We start from the raw sequence: 21,024 nt of genomic DNA, 5'->3' as shown, positions 1-21,024 counted from the left end.
AACGAAGCATTCGACATGAGAAAAATCAACACAACGTCATATCGACTGAGAGTCTCCATGGAAGAAATATCATAAGAACGATTGTCAACCCTCTCGGTGTTGTATTGTATTCGCGCCATGTCCACTCGTGAGGGTCACAAGATGATCTCGATCTTCATGCGTTTTCTCTATTTCCATACAGACTAGAATAGACTATCTCCTCATGAAACCCCTTCAGACCATCCTTAACATCAACAGCCTCACAAATTGAAGATCGAATACTCCAAGCTCAGCATATCCATAAAGAGAGGGTTTCGTCATTATATCATCCTCGTACCACTCAACCACAGTGTAGGCTACTGTCTACCTGTACGAAGGTCTCACGATCAAAGGCGTGGTGCTCTATCTGCTGCTTGACGAGCTCCAAATCCAAACGAGAGGCGAACTCAGCCTGTGTCGTCTGAAGCACATCCTAATGCGAGAATGCCAAGCCTCTGGGTCCGACTTTAGGTAGGAAACCGCACATTCTCGACCGTAACTCAGACAATCTGGCGAAGACAAATGAATACTTCGGTGGGCGCTTCTGAAGATCTCCCCTATGCAAATCCCAGAATGCCGAAAACAATCGACAATACAAGATATCGACACCTCAAGAGGTGGTCACCTTCTGAAGGTTCTAGCCAGCCTGTTGGCCATCTCCTTCTCATCAGTGAAGGCTGAGTTCATGTAGCCCGAGACCCCGGACCACGTCAGCTCTGGACATGTTCGAACTCATCAAGCAGGTGTAAAAGAAAGTATAAACCTCACGAGTGTGGTAGAACAACCACTCACTAGTGACAAACGATGAAGCATTTGATAGTTGTTTGCCGTTGCAGAGGCCAGACTCCCATTCGGACACGTACCTGGGCACGAGACTGCCTCGTGAGGAGTTAGGCTGTATTGTGCTACCTCAGCGATCAGTGCACGTAAGCGGTCTACCAGCTGGGGGTACTGAGCTGCGACATTACGTAATAAACTGATGAGGATCCAGTGGCACTACAGCGTGGAGTCTCTTGTACCTGCCCACTTGTACCGTCAACCAACTTCTCTTTGCTACCTCTCAGCGAACGTGATTGGTCCAATAGACTTCCATTGTGATGTGTGCTGTACAAATGATGCCGATAAAACCAACAGTGTGAATTAGTACTTCCTAGGTGGCCTGGTCATTCCCGCTCCCACTAGTAGGATTCTCCCCCTTCTCCGGCTGGGCGTTAGGCTTCAAACCGGATGCAGGTCGGACCTATCAGCGAGGACACCAACTCCCTCGCTTCTCCATCTGTCGAAAAGCAAACCCTACGCTGTTACTGAGGGCTCTTTAGGTGTATTGAATATCTTCTGTGGAGTAGGAGCTGCCTCTAGCGGATCCGAGAATGCACTTTCTACCCTCGATAGATCTTCAACTTGATCTACGGGCGTGTTGGGCGGTGTTTCATCACCCCCATAATGGAGGTCATTCCATTGGTTTTGGTAGATCTTATAAGCACCATAGCCAGCGGCAGCTACTAAACATACCGCACTAGTAACCTTAATCGGAAGACTTGACTCATCTCATCACGATGCATAGTATCAAGGAAGAAGAACCAAACAATAACTAAAAGGGTCACCAAGACTCCGGCGACTATAAACTGACGATATATGAGAATAATAGGCCTGTCCCTATAATAGTCCCTTTCTTATTACAGTTCACCTTGAGTTGAAGAGCTCCTTAACGTAGTGGAGTTGAGCACTTCTCGAGTTTACTCTCTAAGTTGCTTGTCAAGTATCAGACTCAATCAATCATATCTTACGCTTTTCGTCCCAGCTCGAGCAGTCAGCGCGCGCCTCAAACTATGATTCTTCTTCAGAGTATTTTAACATCGATTAGGTTGTTGTTGATAATGTCATCACCAGTATCAGTTGACCCAGCAGGGGTTAGCTCTCCTGATGAGGCCGACTTCCACGACTGTGACAGTGTAGATGATGCTAAACGAGTGGGGGAAGAGGCCGCCGTCGAAGGGATGTCTGATACTAGTTCACCATCATGGGAGGGTGAAGGCCAGAAAACACATGATGGGGAGGACCAATCGTCGGATGACACTAGGACGGAGCAAGCACGAGGTGACAATGAGAGGGACGCTGACGTTGGTGCAAGCTCAGACAAGGAGGGACCGGCTTCAACAGACACGCCTTCTGAGGGGCGAGTTGTTGTAGGAGTATCCGCTGAAGGTGTCGGGAGAATAGAAAATGAGGGGACGACCTGGAATGGGCATGATGAGGGAGAAGGCTCGAACCACTTGCCGGGCCCCGTGAGCGCGGTATCAGTGATGCCTCCTCCTAGCGAATCGTCTGCCAACGAGAGTGGTACTACCGAGCCGACTGGGGGGATCTAATCCTACTGTTAGGGCTACCTTCATTGGGAGAGGATCCAGTAGAGGTCGAGAAGAAGATAAAGAAACAGATGACATGGGGGGAGAGTTGGCGGTCTTTGACTCTGGCCCCTAGGGCTGCAGGTGTCATGATGAAGGTCATACCACGCCCACGGCTAATTATAAACTCTATCGCGTTAGCTTGAATACTCAGAACTGAAAACTCTAAGTAGAAATCTCTTATCTCTGTGGCAAGTCGATTTTGCGTGGAATTGTTCCTGTGAAAAGACTATGGCATAACACTACTGCCACGAGTCTGAAGGTGAATACTCAGAAGTTGGCAAATGGGCGGTATGGGAGCTGCACATGTGGTTGAATAATCAGGTTCCCATTCGTCGAATGTTCCATAAACCAAAGAGGAGAACTTGGAACACCCAAATGGAAACGTGCTGAGGGAGGTGTTTGAGACATAGTCCGACACCGAATCGATTCAGGTATATCAGTGTGATGAGATCAGCTGGTAAGAACGCACCTCGGCACGACTTGCGAGCGGTCCGAGCCATCGCTAATACGACCATACCCAACGTCCTCCTCCCTAGTGGTGTGGTAGGGCGATGCACTTGTGATTATTCACTACTACTTTCCCCTTAGTTTCGATGCAAGCAGTACATAGCTTTCCAAGAACGTGATTCGGACAATCGACTACACCAACCTGTTAAGATAGGTATGCACTCCTACAACAGCGGCTCATATGCATACTGTCCTCATAGATTGGATTTGGCCGAAACGTGTCACACCAGAACGGGATCAGAGTAGTCATGTCCTCAAGGACTGCCCCACTAAGGAGGAGCTACAGCGAAATACGGTCATATTGTAGTATAGGAAGTCCCCGTATTCATATACCCAGACTGTGGTCATTGAATAGATACGTCCATGGTGGTGGCTTCTGTTTATGTAGTACTGGCACACATCGCCATCTTCTCTACACTCTTGCCTTGAAGACTGAGAACTGCATCTTGTGAGGATGACATGTGTCGAGCTTATGAGGAGTCTTTATGTAGGTGCTGTGTTAACTATCGACAGCCGCCCGAGAGTACACTCATAGAATCAACCTCGGATGTAGAGTGCATGTGAGCAGTACTAGCTTTTGATCGACATCTGCTATTCTTATCATCACAGGTATCGTTATTTGATATCGAATATGGGAGTTTCGCCTGAGCGCATCGCCATAGCTGGCGACTCGGCCGGTGGCGATATGGTCGTACTTGCACTAGTCCAACTCAGGGATAAACGGGTGAGATCCTGGGAGTTTGGCGAAATTGATCAGGAAGCCTGGCGTCATGTTTCAGATTCCTCTCCCAGGGTGTGCCTGTCTGCTATCTCCTTGGGTTGATTTGACTGATAAAGTTGACTACTTCGAACAGACTCCCCAGCAAACCCCCAGGGTAATATATAAACACTGTGCATCGATCGTATAGGGTCATACATAATTCAACTATGACGCATCTCTCAGAAACTTCCTGGATCAGAGAGCGTAACTAGCAGAGGTCGACGGAAGTCTAGTGGTGGACGACGACGACGTTCGAGCAATGAGGGTGTATCTTCATACGCCTGCGTTGATTACATCCCAGCAGACCTGGTGAGGACTCATTGTGTGTAGTTCATCGTGGGGGACTCATTTCCAGGTGGTTGAATTCGCGCAACTTGCAATTGGTGACATCTCTGCAGACGATCCACGCATCTCGGCCATGTATGCTGATCTCAGGGGTTTGCCTCACATGCTGGTGATGTTAGTTACCATAAGCACATATCCCACTATGTTCGTATTGTAACAGATACATGCAGGGCAAGCTGAGCTCCTCCTCCCCCAAATAGAACGCTTTGCAGCTAAGTTTTCAGCTCAGAAGTCGGAGAGCGTCGAACTTCAATACCGCGAGTTTGAGGATATGGTAGTACTCGATAGCAGCATCGATAGTGGATCAGGGAATCAATATACTGAGGAGAATATTCCAACATTTTACCGTAGTCGATGCGTGAGTATGACTGAAATTCGTGTTATCGAGACCACGCCGGCTTGCCCCACAGTGATGGAAGGGAGGGTCTACACTTCAAGTATGAACTTGGACTGATTACTATGTCGATTTATCAGGTTCATGTGTTCCAGCTGTTCAGCTTCTGCTGTGGGCCAGATGAGGCTCCCAATCGCTCGTTGTCGGATATTGCCGATTTTGTGAGTGCCTATGGGTAGCAAGACCGATAATTCATCATGATGTTATAGATACAACGCCACACTCAGGTGTATGTATCACCTGACGAAGCGAATCCACTCTCGTGATGGGAAGCTGTGTTCTTTGAATCGTTGGAGCAAACGCCGTCATAGATATATGTACATTTCATGCAATGCCTGTGCGCCGTTGCCGCCCTTGTAGTGATTCCGAACGGTGTTCCTCTGCTCGTTCCGTGAGCAGCCTCAAAGTCTTTCATAATTTACTTCAATCTCAGCATCATTGTCTATTAACGCCTCCCATGTTGAGTGGTGAATGAATAGTATCGGCCAGGATATCTCTACTCAAGCAGCTCTCTCGACCCATCTCGAGCGATGGTGGTATTTGCCGAATACTATTCGGATTTGGTGAATGCTAATGTTGGATAATATATCAGTTTTTGTACAACAACTACTATGTCGAACATACAGGGTGGTCGTGGTTTCTCAATGCGTGCGAATACTAGACAAGCTCGGGCACCATTTTGAAGCATTCAGGGACCTCAATCCAATGGTGCTTCATTGTAAAGAAGATCTACCAGGTCATTTGTTTCCCAGAAACGGAACACCTGGTTTCGCCAGCTCACCAACTTTGGAGAGTCCTTGTATCTAGGAAATTTGAACAACTTGGCGATATGCGTGATACGGCCAGGGTTCTACGGGATTTCGCCAAGCTGGTCGGCTCGCCGTACAGAATTCAGCGCATCCGCTGAAATCTGCACGGAATTGGCCGCCAAGTCCGCTCGCCGGGAAACCGCCAGAAATTTGGTGAAACTCGCAGGTTTGGGCCAAACCTGCGGATGGCAGGTTTGGGTTCAGGTTTGGTCGAGGCTACCTTATCACGATTATCGCATAAACTTCTCCAGACCTGCGGCAGGTCACCTGCCAAGGTCGTAGGTGCACAGTTTGAGAGACCATTGAAGCAAGGGACATATGGTGGAGGATGTCAAACATGAACGCGAATGTGAAGGCCCACCTATGATCGAGGTATGCCGCTTATGGTTCTCCACCGTCCACTCGATGTATGGCCAGCAAATTATTCTTGAAGTTCAAAAATACCCGCCTTTCCGAACTGCACCACCGTGTCTTGCAGAATGCCACCGGCACAAGAAATGGGACTTTTAGTACCTCCGCGGCCTCTCTTATGCGCTCATAGCTCGATCCAAAATGACTCGGTATCTCAGCATGCATTAGGCTGCGAAGGCCGACAAGCTTGTGAGCATCCTGGGCACACAATTCGAGTCTACGTGCGACATCCCACCCATGGTGTACGTGGGTGCCCTCGTCTTTGCCACGTTCTAAGTCTAGTTCGCAGAATCTTTCGCCAGTCCTTGAGTTGAAGTACCCTCCGTCCTTGGACAGGCTGACGCAGTCCTGTTTTGTAAAACCCTTGCCAAGGGTTTCACAAGGATGCACGTAGCCTGGCTACGTGCATCCTTATGATGTTCTTCTTGTCCTTTTCCATTCGTTCAGCTAACTCTCTGCAACATCGATGAGTCTCGACATAAATGTGCCTTTCCAGAGATTGGAGCAAAGTACGGCACCTCACTGGATTCGGAGCTGGCCCTATGTCGAGTTTACCGATCTCATCGAGATCAGCCGGCAAACCATCCTTAAATGCCATGTACTTGTATTACAGTAATACAGTAATACTATTACTCGAAGATTCTGGCAGTGCCCTTATTCCTCATGATAAGAGTCGTATCAGCACGTAGCGATGGCGCCGCGAGGCTCACGCCGTTGTTGACCAACTTACTAGTCGCAGCTTATTCTTGCTATCTTGTGCTATCTTGCTCAACTTAGTATAGATGTGTACGTAAGCACATAGCGAACATAAGGCCCACATTGACGCTTTGTATACTGCTGCACCTCAACCTACTCTGCATTGAGTTCTACGAGTTATACATTGACAACTTGACCAACAATCATCCGAGAATCCTACCATGGGTCGTACTGCAAGAAGGAAGTCTGGAGCTCAGTTAACTCCACCCTCGAACACCCAGTTCACGCCCCCTCGTGAGACCCCCCCTAGAGGGACCTCACATGAAGCTGTATCCCCAGTACTTCAGGAGAGGTCAGCGCAGCATGAGGGCTATGGTGGTCGTGGTCGTGGTTACAGGGATGAGAAGAAGGAGGCACGGTTGGAGATTGTCAACAATGGTCTGGCTGCGAAACCATGGAAGGTTAGCAGAGATGGCCCTACTATAACCGGGCATTTAGCTCAGATTACTAGATTGCTGAAGCAGACAGCTATTGATGAAAAGTCTGCCACGGCATACTTTGTTCTCTATTACAGTTTGGATAGTAGTGTAAAAGATGTGTTACAAGATCGTGATCTATCCTTACTTCCCGTTTCGTCGTTGTATGATGATTTGAAAAAGGAATTGCATACTTTGTATTACGATGCTGGTGACAATAGTCGATTGCGTAAGCGGTTGAACACATTAGTTCATCGATCAGATGTCTCTTTACTTAACTTTTTTCAAGAAGTTGAGTCGATCGTATCTAGGTTGAAGCTCCAAGGTAGTGTCGTTACTGATGATGAGTTATATGACTTGTATTGTGCTACCTTAAGGCCCCCTTACAATGATTGGATATTAGCATATAGACTTGATAGCGTCCCTTTCCGGAGGGCTCGCCTTCTGATGTTAAGTCGTTCACGTTCATTGGAGCTTCAATCGTCACCAGTAGTAACCAGTGAGTTTAAGCAATCGTCAACCCCATTGCAAGCAGTTGATGCAATTCCTACTATTGAAGCACAAAGTCAACGCTTCTTTGTCGATTTTGAAAAACTACGCCGTGAGAATAAGTGTCTGAGATGTTGGCAAAGTGGTCACTCTACAGAACAATGCCCGAGTCCGTCTCCTGCTGCTTATGAGAAGAGATGCCTCTGTTGCGGTCGTAGTGGTCATAGACGTGATGCATGCCGTATTCTAACCTCTCAGAGAAGAGTGACCTGTCGAAGGTGTGGTGGTCGAAATCACCTTGCAAGTGCTTGCAGAAATGCGGTCCCAACGACATCATCATCTACGGCACCAGCAGATGCAACAGCTGCTACTACCCAATCTCGAACGACGTCTTCCAATGCTATCCCGTCAGAAGATATGACAGAGGAGATGCAGAATGCTCAAACAGTGAGATCCATGACGCCTCCAAAGGCCTCCATTAATGAGGCAACGTGGGTTTCGATGGCCGTAGACGCCATAGTTGATGAGACCTGTCTCCCAGCATGTTCTGCATCCTTCCAAGGCCCTATTACTACAAAAGTAGATGATCAGTCCACTAAGGCTGCTCCACTGATGTCCACTATCTCTATATGCTCTGATGTGTCAGAGGAGAAATATGATTGTAGAGCGCTCCTAGATACAGGAGCAGTAAGATGCTTCATTAAGAAGTCTTTCTTAGAGACTCTACCGTCTGGCTATGTAAAAGCTCGGAAATGTGTTAACTACTCTGTTACGGTCGCTGATAATAGGAGTTTCTCTAGCAATGAGAGCGTTCTTTTGACTATTGGTACACCTCATAAGACCGTTTCCACCTGGTGTATCGTGTATTCCTCGCTCGCTTTCCCACTAATCCTTGGCCTATCATGTATGCGTGATTTGAACCTCCTACTTTATTTATCCAACGATCAATTGTTGTTACGAGCTGACACTTCAGAGTCAGATGTCCGTTCTATAGCTGCCAATAGAAGAAGAGATGCATCAAAAGAAGAGAAGAAGCCTAATCATGTGCCCCCGGATACTGACTCTTCAGCTCGCTATTCGAATCGTTCAGAGTTACCAATTGATGGTCGTTTAGCCAAGGATGGGGATAGAGATGAGGATTCGCATTTAGCATTTTTGATGGTTGATTCTGAAGAGCCTTGGGAAGTAGATGCGTCGGATCCTTGGAATATTGAAAACCCCACAAAGTTTGATAAGTCCTTCGTAGAGTCTCTTCTGACCGTAGAATCAGTTGAATCGAGTGTCTCTGATTATAATGTTACGGTTTATAAAGGTCTCACTTCTGATACTCATATTGATGAGCATGATAATGTTATTGATGTCGAGAGATTCACGTATGGGGTTCCATGGGTTTCCGAAAAGCGTCCTCCCAAACCATCGATTAATGATATTGATAAAGTAATCTCTAGTGATAATCGTCTTGCTAAAAGACTATATGATTCTGGTTTATTTGATAAGTATTCTCAAGTATTCGATGAGTATATTCGACGTAATATTTTGGTTAAGGTCGATCCGAATGATTATCATAAAGTTTCCGGTATTATCCCTCACTACCCTGTACTAAGTACGACTAGTACCAGCACTCCTGTGAGGCCAGTCCTTAGGGGATCTCAGTATAGACATATTATTGGCTCTGGACTAGGAGCTGTTAAGTCACCTCAGGATGCCATACTTCGTAGCACTATCCCATCTATTCTTACGTTTAGAGCATTCTCCCACGTTGCAGTGCTAGATTTGGAGAAAGCTTTTTATATGCTCCGTAACAGCAGTGATGTAGCCTTTATGTTCTGCTTGCCCTGGAAAGGAGCACTTTATCGTATGACAGCTCCTCCAATGGGCGCTCCACATTCAGCTGCCGCTCTTTTACATGCGATGCAATTGATGTGTAATGAAGCTAATCAGTTGTTCAAATCTCGGCATCCTGAGCTTCCTGATGGTGAGTATCATGTCGCATTTTCCCCTTATATGGACGACCTCATAGTAGGAGCTGCTTCTCAATCTTTGTTAGACGAGGCTATTGCTTGCCTCTTGTCGGTGTGTAAGTCTCATGGATTCAATTGTCAGGAGAGCAAGAGAGTTGTTCGCCCTCCGACATTGAAGCCTCATAAAGTCCTTGGTCTACTTTGGCATCCTAATGATACGGTGGGTAATCAAGAAGGCCCTCTATTACCACCTATTTTGCATAGTGAGAAGAGTGATAAGTCTATAGTGTCCCTCACTCAAAGGGATGTGATGAGTTGGATAGCCAGATTCTATGACCCTTGCGGTGTCTCAAGCCACATTATCTTAGCGATGCGTATGTGTTTGAGAAGAGAAGCTGATGATAATGCTGATGTTGATGCTTTTATTTCCACTACTACATTCAAGACTTTACTAGAATTGATGGAGTCATTTCGTAGATCTCCCCCAATTCCTAGATATCTTTCTTTTCTGTCGGACGGAATAATGTATTGCTTCGCGGATTCAAGTGTTTATGCTACGGCTAATGTTATCACGGATACAGTGCTGAATCCTATTTTTTGCCATTCACGCCTCATTGATCGTGGTCGTATGTGTTGGACGATAGTCCGTAAAGAGCTACTTGCTTGTGTGCAAGTACTGCACAGTTTCAAGGATGTGATTAAGGCTCTCACTAGTATCCTTCCCAATATCAGAGTTCGTCCTCTATTATTTACTGATAATGAGGCTAACTATTACCGTATACGTAAAACTTTAGGTATTTTTCCTAATGTTGAGCCACTATTGAAAGATATGCCTAAGTGGGAAGTTGATAATCTTAGAACTATTGCTGATATATTACTTCAGAATGGTGGTTCAGTATATCACATTCCCGGTAGTATGAATGTGAGTGATATATTTTCGAGAGGTTCATCGCTATATCCACCTTTTGTCGATCATTCCGTATTGGAGTCTATTAATTCTGCCCGCCGCCGGAATGATGATGGTATTGTATCTTCCGTCCCTCCAGTTGTTAGTGAACGTAGTGGAGATTATTTTCTCGTTATAGATGATGCTATTGATGATGATCTTAGGAGTAAAATCCTGAGAGAACAGCGTGTAGATCCCATTCTTAAACCTTTCTTTGATCAATCTGGGCCCATCAGTTCACGTGTGTTACGTAAGTTTGAGCTAGTTACTGTTGATGAAGATGGTGATCAATCTTATGTGAGGAATCGGGTTACCGGTGCTATTGTTGTGCCATCTAAGTTATGCCGTGAAGTGGCTGAAGTATTGCATCGTTATTTTGGGCATATAAACCATTATCGCCTATTTCGTACCGTGATGGATCGTTATGATTGTGGAAAGGTGCGGTTGTTCCGTTCTATTGAGCATCGTTGCCCTATTTGCATTTGTCAACGTGGCAATCGTACAAGAAGGCATCAGTTAGGTCGCAAGCTCTTAAGAACTACTCGTGTCTGGGAGATCGTGGGTATTGACTTGATAGGTCCACATTCCCAACCAGGTGTAAGATCTGCTGATCATGACAGTATCATGGCTCTGATATGCGTTGACAGTTATTCGGGTTACATTGTACAAAGAGTGGTTAAGGATCATTGCCCAGCTAATGCTTTAGTCGAAGCCCTTGATTCTATCATGCTTGAGCATGGATATGTGATGGGTATTTTATCTGATTCTGATGCGAGGTTCAGTTCTTCCGAAGTCGTGGCATGGACCAAAGCGACCGGTATTAGATGGTCCCGTTGTCCAGGACATACGAGTTATCTTAGCGGATGGCATGAAGCGAAACATCACTCTATCAACCGTATCTTACGTGGTCTATTGCAGAAGAGTGGTTCCCCCGGCTTACAAGCTGATTGGTATCGACTTCTTCCTAGAGCTGTTTATTTATGCAATAACGTTTGCCGACCCTCCTTGGGAAGCTCTCTGTTCGCGGTCGATGGTCACTTCATTTATGGTAGAGCTTTACCGCCTATTATATGTCCGTTACGTTCCCTAAGCTCTGAAGGTAAGCAATCTCTTGATGATATGTTACCACTGCCAATCCCTACTACGCGTGAGGTAACTCAACTACTATTAGAATACTCTCAAGCTATTACTGACACCCATCAATGGATCACTGAGAACTTGGAGACTTCCTTGAGATCAAGAGATGTTTATGGAGCTACTACTACATTGAGATCCGATTTCACTAAGCTCACTGTTGGTGATAAAGTCGTCAGATACAACTTCGACTGTCTCAGTCATAAACTCTCTCAACGTTGGCTAAGTGATATCTATATTCTGGTTGGTATTAACGGTGTTATTGCTGCTATCGTCAAGTCTCTTACCGATAATGATGTCAAGTATGAATATATCGGGAATTTGAAAAAAGTTATGGATGTTGAGGATGATGAATCATATGATTATTGTTAGTTAGTCAGTCAGTCAGTCTTATGCTCATTATGAAGTTATCTCAAAGTCTGAATATCAGTCCCGATTCTCTATCATTGTCCTGTCGTCTCAACCTCCGACCGAAACCCCCCCGGAGTGTTGACCAACTTACTAGTCGCAGCTTATTCTTGCTATCTTGTGCTATCTTGCTCAACTTAGTATAGATGTGTACGTAAGCACATAGCGAACATAAGGCCCACATTGACGCTTTGTATACTGCTGCACCTCAACCTACTCTGCATTGAGTTCTACGAGTTATACATTGACAACTTGACCAACACCGTGGAATTGACGGTTTCACCTCCAGCACGCGTGCAGCGCGATCGGCTACTAAGCTGAGTAGTGCAATCGCACATGAGATTTGCCAGTTAGGGTCTAACTCTTAAATAGCTAATTCGCACTATGAGGACCCCTCTGAAACTCCTGTTGTTATGATAACTATATTTGTATTTATGTAGTGGAACCAAAGGCTAAGCTCAAGAATTGTCTCTCGAAACGTGCAAGGTTTTCACGGCTGATCGATGAAGGTCTATTTATGGGGCTAGTTCAAGGACGAATGTATTGAGATTTACTGTTAGATGGGAACGAGCTCAGAGACCTCCTCGTGGTGTTCCTGGAAACTCAACTATGATGTTTTATTGTTGAGGCTAGCATCTGAGCATTCGATTGTTTCCTCTCTGTTTTCTTGTACAATTTGTTATTGCCTTGTCGGTTTGCTTCTCGTTTTGTTACGTCTCTGAACCCTTGTTATTTCAGTCCAACTGAATGGGTCCGATTATGGTATTGGTCCGACATAGATAGGTATGGTAAGTTATGCACATGTATGTTCTGTTTACTGTTCATTTGAAGTTGCCTTGTGTTGCGGTAGTGGTTGGTTAGTCACCTGTCTGGTGCGCTAATGGATGTGTCCCCGTGTTGGGGGAGTTTGCTCGGTGTTGAACAAGTATGCGGTCGACAGTTGTCGGAATCCATGTGTGGTTGGATGGTCGATCCCTGATTAGGGGTTAATTTGTTGTGTGGTGGATAAAGGGTACCGTTTTCAAGTCGATCGATTCGGGTAGTGCGACGCTAGATTTGTGCAAACTACTAGCTTCGCGTACTAAGTAGTCGTGATGATTTTCTAATCACATACATGTTTATCATGAGTGTTATTATTCTTTCACATTACTGCTCGTTTATTTTGTTCTGATCCATCTTCATGGTGATTTCGAGCTCCAGCCGCCTTTGAGTGGCGTTATTCTTGAATTGCCCTCGTATTTTGTTTATCTCTTTAATTTAGTTCCTTTCCTCGATATTTTGTCTTGAAATATGGATGCACCGTTGTTGACGTCGACATGGACCATCTGTCTGGGACCATAGTTGAGACATTAACTCAACCATCCTTTTCGGTCGACTCTTTGAGAATGTTGAAGGCAGCGGTTGATGATGCCGAATTGTTGGGGGAAATGGTAGATGCTTGTGCTGTCGCTATGGGTGCCGTATTGGATAATGATGCCGAACAGCCTCAGGCCGATGTTATCGCTGTTAGACTGAGAAGAGCAAGACTGAGAAGAAACCTCCTAATACCTTTGAGCAATGGCTTCCATTGATGTTGCGGTGGGCTTTCACTATATATGTTCTTGAGGGTAAGGGTGACTTGATACATGTCTGTGAGTAATACTCACTGAGTATGCTGCGAGGTTTGCTTCGATATCAAATAAACACGGTTTTGGTAAAGCACAGTTGTTTGATCGACGTTATCGTCAGCGAATGATGTTATGCATGAGACTGTTGCAATTTTCCCCTGTGCATGATGAGGTCAAGATGGAAGATCATCAGGCATTCTCTATCTTTCTGGCTAGAGCCTAGAGCCTGAGCGTCTTGCAAAGGTGTGCCATTGGCAGCTAAACGATAGCCGGTTGTGATGTATGCCCGATACTCAATAGTATTAACTTAATACGGGTATCTTGTCACAAGATTCTTGTGTGAGGTTGGAAGTTTTCTGTGAGTGTTCTTTTAACTGGGATATAATCCGATGTTAGTAGTTGATACTCGGTGTGTGTCGAATAGGAAACGGATTTCCCGTCATCAACAGAATATAATTTGAAAGTAATTTGTTGCGTTTGTTTGTTGTGTTGAATAACTGTTGAAATATTTTGCATCAAAGTAGATGTTCTCCAAGTCTGCTGAGTGGGCCTCTCATCAAGCTAGGGCGGAAACGGAAGGAGGGAGAAAGAATCTCCTTGATTTCCTAGGGCTTTATATATCAGCAGAAACAAAAGAAAGGTTATGAATCTGCGTATAAATAATATAAATCCATGGGAATGGAATTCCCATTGTCTGGTTTGAAGTTGCGTTTGTGAGGGGTTTAGTGGAATCAATAAATTTGCAGTACACAACGATATCGAAATACACATCGGGATTGAAGACACTCAACCAGTTACATGGTTTCGGTGATATTTCGACATCGGATGAAAAGCTGGAAGCTCGGACGCTGCAATCGGCGTGTAAGATAAAACCTCAGATGAAAAAGAGGCAAGCTCCGTGACGGAGCCTCCGTCGATACCGGAAAACTAGCGGGAAGTTTGTTCAAATTACCGGTTGGTGTGTTGAGAACGGTGGAACTTGAACAAACCAAGGATGCTATCCTAATAGGCATTTCATTAGCTCTACGACGTGGAGAGTTATTGGAAATTCGAAGTTATTGATGGTGCATCTAAAGGATCGATAGGTATGACTATAGAGATTGAGTTGGGTGTTACCAAAATGGGTTCCTCTGAGACTATAGTACGTGATTGTGTGCATTTTAAGGATCAGCGTATGCATAGAGGATTATGTTGTGTGGTGCACCGTATGGCAAAGATTGTTGTAAGTGTACCAGCATGCTTGAGAATATCTGGTAAGATCTATTAGAAGTTGCCGACGAGTGCTCGACAACTTGGTATGGAACTGTCGAAGCGTTTTGATTTCTCCAAGCAAGAAATTGACGATATGATGAAGTTTACAGGTCATAGTTGTCGGTGTTCGAGTGCAACATATGCTAAGGACATTAACTTGATGTCGGAAACTTGATGAACTGGTTTGGGCGGTTTATTGGGAGGGCTTCTAGATTATCTCCATATGAGTTGTTTCACAACACCCTAGTTTATTGACCTCCGTGGTTGACCTGGTGTTATAACTAGGATGTTGTATATAGGAGATAAAGTTTAGAAGCGCCACGGGTTTGATAAACCAGTGGCAACCACCCAAACCTCCATAATACTGAACACAATATAGGTGGTTACAGTAAATCCATAAATAAGGAGTTGATTGTTGGGACGGCCTTAATCGATGATACATCTGTCCCCAGAGTCCAAAACAAATTTTCCTCACATCTCGTGTATTCCTCGGCTACTACATCTAGCTAGCTACATCTGTAGCTAGCTTCGTGCATATTTCCCCACACTGGAATGCAACGCTTCGGCCGCATTGTTCGTTCGATGACGCTCACCAGCGAGCGCAGCCCAATACATAGGCGACCAAGTCGATGTGGGAAGAATGAAGTACTGATCAAGGTAAATCCCCCGTAAATCTCCCGTCCCAGTAAATCTGATCTCCCTTCTGCCGCTGGGCGGAGGAATTGAGTCGTAATGTCGAAAGGATGTAATCGGGCATAAACTGGAGGGATCGAAAACCCTCCGCTAATGGCGGACCGCCATCTCTAAACATATTTCGTAATCCGTGTAGCTACCAGCTGCACCATCTTTCACTACAGCAGGAAAGAGTCTACCCAATTCTGAATAATCGTACGACTCCCATTCCATACCACCCAAAAACGCCTCCAGCAAGCACGAAAGGCTGTATCCCGGGTGGTCAACGGGCAGTACAACATGATTGATCAACACCGATAGGCGCGTCTTTATGCCAAATACGATGTCCCTAGTCCGCATCTTGTTGATCCTGCTCATGAAAGCCGCACAAATAAACAGTGAAGGCCGATTCCCGTATTCGTCAAACTCCCGCTTGAAAGTGGAATGCCTTAACGTAGCTCCATCACCATGGCGCAATATCCAATAGTCTGGCTGATACTGCGAAATACCACCGGCCTTGTGCTGTTGAGTCGACTTCAACAGCACAAGGAACTGACTGCACGCCACGTGCATCAGGTTATAGGAGAGCTGAAGGACGCGCAACACATCCCTACAGTTACGCCACGTGCTCAAGCCTCGGACGAAATCAGCAGTGTCTTGATCGTCATCCGTAGGAGCCATACTAAACCCAACAACGAGATGACAACTAATTAATACTCATCATGAATAACTCATGTAAGAACAAGTCTCACGAAACAAACAATGAAGATGCGCAATTGAGATACCTGGTATTTCCTCAAATTGTTCGAGTCTGTCCCTGCCAATATACCGCCTTACAAACATGTCCAGAAATCCGTTAGGTGTCATTTTGGCGAAATCACCCCCCAGAAAACCGTTTTCACTCGCGCACGCCATTCTTATCGATTTCCTATCAAAGGATGGTTGAATCAGCGAAGGGTATGGTCTTTGTTAGGAATCCTACGATGCCGGTTTGGTATTCCGGTATGTAACAGCGGTTCGATCGGAAATGGCTGTTTGGACCCAATGGTTGTGGGTTACACGGAAGAACACATATTCCTTACACGATAACTCTTCTTACAAAACCTCCACAACATTCAAAGTTTATCGAGTCCTTCCAGGCTGGAAGAGGTAAAGATCCTAGCGGGTAGTTGAAGTGTAACATGGGGCAACAAGTCGAATGGAGTAGTCGTGTGGATGGCTCGGACGATCGGTCACTAGGGTATGGCACACTGTAGTTATCGCGGGGTATCTCATATTCTCTCAGACGGTATTGCTTCGCGAGGCACAGTGTAATTCGACTATTGACACGCAGATGTCTATTCAGATGATATGCGGCATCTGGGTGACAATAAGGATATTGTGACTACTCGACGACGGTATGGTGTTGAATTTCTAGGCCCTTCAGACTGCGTCTCGTTACTGCTCTGTGAGTTACCATCGAACCCTCTCCAAGCAACATCGGGGGTCTATAGGAGAGGGCTTGTGAGGAAGGGATGGTTATCATCGACTATATGCCCGGTAAGAATCTCGTGAGCACTTGCAGTTGTCTGGAGCCGTCCGTGTTGATCTCTCTGGCTGCCTTCGTCGGTCGTAGTGGTTCAAGCTGAGAGTATGGTGATGACTATGGAGTTTTATCTTCACGATGAACTTTCGAGTGAACTTGTGGTAGTATTCGTTCGAGAATGGTCGATGAGATCGAAGAGGAGTACGAGTAATTGTGGCTAGCTAGGAAGGTAGGATGTGGTACTTGTCTTTTCACAGTAGATCGTCTTTCCCAAAGTAGGATATTATATATCCTCACTGTTGGGTAATGAGCCGCTATCAGGATCAGAAGGCATACGAACACATGTCTTGGAGGTGTAGGAAATGTAGGTCATGTAACAAGGTAGAACAGTGTAGTAAATCTATCAATATTAGAACTGATATAAGTATGTAATATGGAGTTGATCACAGGAATATGGTATTATTCAGGAAATATCAATATATGAATTTCTCAATATGATGTTTGTATTATTATGTTATATCCCTCATTATAAGGAATGTTGCAGAGGTATCGAGCATCGTGGAGGAGGACCTTGCACATATACTCGTGCTTGACAACCATGGAAGTTGGTCTCCCAGGGTCGCTCATGATTTTATACAAACTAGGCACATGCTGCACGCATGCACACGCCGATGCAAGCTTCATATTCGGTTCCCATTTCCTCTTTCTTGAGTTCTCACTTCGTGCGAGCCATTCTTAGTCACTTTTTCTGTATCTTCTGGAGATGTTCCGCAACCCTTATGACACCGACTGCATTACTTGGTCACCCCAAGGTCGTATATTCCAAATCGAGTATGCTATGGAAGCGGTGAAGCAGGGAACTGCTGTAGTAGCTCTCAGAGGAAAGAAACACGCGGTGAGGCTCCTAAGCTACTTATTGTTTGCAATGTGGGAAAACATCTACATGTGTTGATGACAGTAAGAAAATTCCCATGAACTTGCAGGAGATTCTCGTTGATTTTTGCACAGTTCTACCCTGAGCTCAGCTGTGGAATCCAAACATATATTCCAAGTCTGATTGTTTTTTTTGCAGATTTTGTGTGCCTTCCGAAGAAGACAGTCTGATCTCGCGTCCTACCAGCAGAAAATATTCCGCATCGACGACCATATCGGTGTTGCTATATCTGGCCTCACTGCTGATGCCCGTAAGTATCAATCGTGGTTATGCTGGTCAGGTCGTACTCACAGGTGTTATTTGCTCCTTCATGCGTGATGAGTGCTTGTCCCACAAGTTCACTTACGACACGCCGATGAGCGTCGGAAGGTTGGTCAACAAGATCGGTGTTGGTGAGTATATGAGTTTAATGACTACGCTTTCATACCAATATTATTTATATTCAGAATCACAGGAGAAGACCCAGGTGGCGAGTAAGCGCCCCTACGGTGTTGGCCTTCTGGTTGCGGGCTACGATGAGAACGGTCCCCATATTTACGAGACATGCCCTAGTGGGAACATCTTCGAGTAGCGCGATGATAATATGTTAAGCTTTCTGAAGAGTGTGGTCAGGTATTACGCGATGGCCATTGGTGGTCGCTCCCAGTCTGCTAGAACTTACCTCGAGAATAACTATGAAGGTTTCGATAACAGCGAGGATCAGAAGGAGCTCCTTATGCATGGTCTCAAGGCTCTAGCCAAGACACTCCAGGATGAGGCTAAGTGCGTATCTCTATTATTGTTGATACTCAAATTGTCATCGTGCTAGACTGACAACCGAGAATTGTAGCATCGCCATTGTGGGGGAGGACTTACCTTTCAAGGAGCTGAACACCGAGGAATTGCAGAGTCTCATCACCAATCTAGATCAGACCCAGGTGAGTCATCCGTGTTGCTCATCCGGGCCGTCTCAGCGTTTTAATTTGTTAGCCCGAAGCGAGTGGTGCAGCTCCTATGGACACATCTGAGTGAAAAGTGATGATCAGTAAATACCGGTAGCTATTGATTGTTACCACTGATTGTTGATGAACCATAAGTTTCAAAACATCGCCACAATGTGGCCACTGTTGAGTTTATGCTAGTGATGTTGTATACTCCTACGTGTATCAAATTATCGATTCAAGGACTGTATAGTAAGAATCCCCTATACATCGCTTGTTAGCAGCATTCAAGACCCTAAGCACTTGGACAGTTAGGTGTGATAGGATTGGAATAAAACCAACTTTATTCGTCTCTGAGAAATCCGGATGGGCCTGGGCGAACAAAAGCTATATTACACGACTGCAAAGAAGGTACAAGAATACTAAGGCACGCTAAATCTCGACGCCAGTCAGGCTTGCAGTGTGCGATTATCTCAAACCAAAGTCAAGCACATCTCCGTATCCGATTACCCGCCAAAAGGAAATGTATCGATAATACACACATTGCGTGGTATAACATAGAGGCTCTACTTGGTGTTATAACAGAGGTTTGTAGAGTTCGCATACAAAATATTTACACTCAATGGTGCGGTGTAATACAATCCGGCAATCGCAACTTTTTGCTAATATTGCGGATTTGCCAAATGCTTTAATTTCTGACAGTCTCACTTTTTTGCTCTTTTGTATGTGCTGCTTTCTCAGTTACAAAGTAGCAACCACATTTACAACCTAGCAATTTCTGGTATAGGTTTTAGCAACCCAATGTTGAAAGTAGCGAATCCAAAAGTGTTTTTCAGCAAGTCGCTCTTTTTTGCTCTTTTTTTGCTGCATTGTATATTTCCCCGGAATGTTTTACACGCTGGCACTTTTGCCCAAGTGTGCTTCGCCCGCACGTTTTCGTTATTTTGGCAAGTTTTGCTCATTTGCTGTTTAATATGTTTTGCGTTGTAATTATGTAGTCTGGCACCTTTTAAGGTTTGCTATTGGGCGATGTTCCTGCATGAAATATACAAATTGGCAGTTGCCGGTATGTGACAACGCTGCGCTACTTTTATGTTTCGGCTATTTGCTCTCTTGTAACTTACGCCCTGCGAGAATATATACTAGCGTTTTGCTCATTCGCTCAAACTCCGTCTCTGTTAGCGTTATTAGCAAACTTTCCCTTTTGCATTATTCGTACAAGTAATATACAATCGCGCAAACATAGTTATGGGATAGCATTTCTCGTTCGATTACGGTATTGCGTCTTATATCCATTTTGGTGCATGTTCATGCCCTGTGCACTTACTAAGTATCTATCAGAGGTGTCACACCTCGTGTCTCACTTCAAGTGAGTCACTTAGTATCGGGTCAAAGCGTGATAGCACTCTAGTGAGATATATCATTCACTCCGAAGACAGCGCGAGTTATGATCAATGCTGAATACCAAACACATGATTGCTCTTGCACGTCGCGATTGAATCAGATGAGATCACAGTTAAATTGAGTCCCATCTTCGAGTATCCTCTCTCTTTTTGCATCGTAACAGTTGTGTCTCATGGTTTGGTACGATTGTACGTATTGACGACTCAACAATACCCACGAGTTAAACCCTCAAGTAGGCATTACGTAAGTATTACGGGCAACTTTGACATTTTGCACGAGAAACATTTGCTCATGGGCAGTGGCACTCATCGGAGCGTCTTCGTGGAGCTATTGTTATAGACTTTGCAGAGGTGTCGAAGGATTGTACAGGGGAAACGCAACACGGACTAAATTACTGATTATGAACTTTACAGCCCCCCGCACACAATATTCACTCCCGGGCACCACTAGAGAGCCTTCATAGAGATACTATTAAGGGTTACAAGAGAAGCATATTGAGAAACATCCAAATTTTTCTCTACCAATCACCGAGACAGCTACTTGTAGCAACTACAACAGCTGAGCACCACTGAGGTGCCTACCTTACTGCGAGTGCGTACATGGTCGCTAGTCTCCAGTGATGGGAGAAACTACTTCGATTCCTCACGCTCGTCGGACGAGAGGAAAAAGACTCCTCTTTCGACCGCTTCTGCTGCAATTCTTTTGCCGCGTGGCTCTCATACTCCTCCACCAATAAAATAGCATTGTTGTTAGGCGAGTTCTTTCGCACTATATCATCACATCTGGTACCTCGGGGAGAACTTGTTCAGCGCCGGGGTAGATGCGAGTGCTAACTTAGCACTGCTAAGCCAGCCTGCCTCTTTCCTCGATAATTTCGATGTTCGCGAGGGGCATCTTTTCTGCATGACCAGTATTTGCTCAGACTACCGAAAAGCATATTGGTTCGCAT

At 45.3% G+C, this 21,024-nt stretch overlaps 4 protein-coding genes across 4 annotated transcripts; 3 read left to right on the top strand and 1 right to left on the bottom strand.

Moving 5' to 3' along the window:
• Positions 1-319: 319 nt before the first annotated feature.
• Positions 320-705, bottom strand: Pmar_PMAR003230 (hypothetical protein; the record flags this gene model as incomplete). Its single annotated transcript, XM_002770895.1, has 3 exons — positions 320-439; positions 485-575; positions 644-705. The coding sequence occupies 3 exons, from the start codon at positions 703-705 to the stop codon at positions 320-322; spliced, it is 273 nt and encodes a 90-aa protein (XP_002770941.1).
• A 2,165-nt stretch (positions 706-2,870) lies between these two features.
• Pmar_PMAR003229 (esterase, putative) lies at positions 2,871-4,611 on the top strand (the record flags this gene model as incomplete). The annotated part of the gene is made up of 11 exons (XM_002770894.1): positions 2,871-2,969; positions 3,015-3,087; positions 3,134-3,236; positions 3,289-3,381; positions 3,425-3,493; positions 3,543-3,657; positions 3,713-3,808; positions 3,877-4,002; positions 4,049-4,147; positions 4,199-4,312; positions 4,513-4,611. 11 exons carry the CDS (start codon positions 2,871-2,873, stop codon positions 4,609-4,611), a joined length of 1,086 nt encoding a protein of 361 aa, XP_002770940.1.
• Positions 4,612-13,147: 8,536 nt separating this feature from the next.
• Pmar_PMAR003228 (hypothetical protein) lies at positions 13,148-13,401 on the top strand (the record flags this gene model as incomplete). The annotated part of the gene is made up of 2 exons (XM_002770893.1): positions 13,148-13,222; positions 13,273-13,401. The coding sequence occupies 2 exons, from the start codon at positions 13,148-13,150 to the stop codon at positions 13,399-13,401; spliced, it is 204 nt and encodes a 67-aa protein (XP_002770939.1).
• Positions 13,402-17,580: 4,179 nt separating this feature from the next.
• Pmar_PMAR003227 (proteasome A type subunit, putative) lies at positions 17,581-18,762 on the top strand (the record flags this gene model as incomplete). The annotated part of the gene is made up of 7 exons (XM_002770892.1): positions 17,581-17,712; positions 17,890-18,001; positions 18,045-18,143; positions 18,198-18,318; positions 18,364-18,513; positions 18,560-18,668; positions 18,721-18,762. The coding sequence occupies 7 exons, from the start codon at positions 17,581-17,583 to the stop codon at positions 18,760-18,762; spliced, it is 765 nt and encodes a 254-aa protein (XP_002770938.1).
• Between the last annotated feature and the right edge of the window lie 2,262 nt (positions 18,763-21,024).

The sequence above is a fragment of the Perkinsus marinus genome (genome assembly GCF_000006405.1).
Source record: "Perkinsus marinus ATCC 50983 genomic scaffold scf_1104296964226, whole genome shotgun sequence".
Classification (NCBI taxonomy): Eukaryota; Perkinsozoa; order Perkinsida; family Perkinsidae; genus Perkinsus; species Perkinsus marinus.
This window is presented reverse-complemented; position numbering and strand designations above follow the sequence as displayed.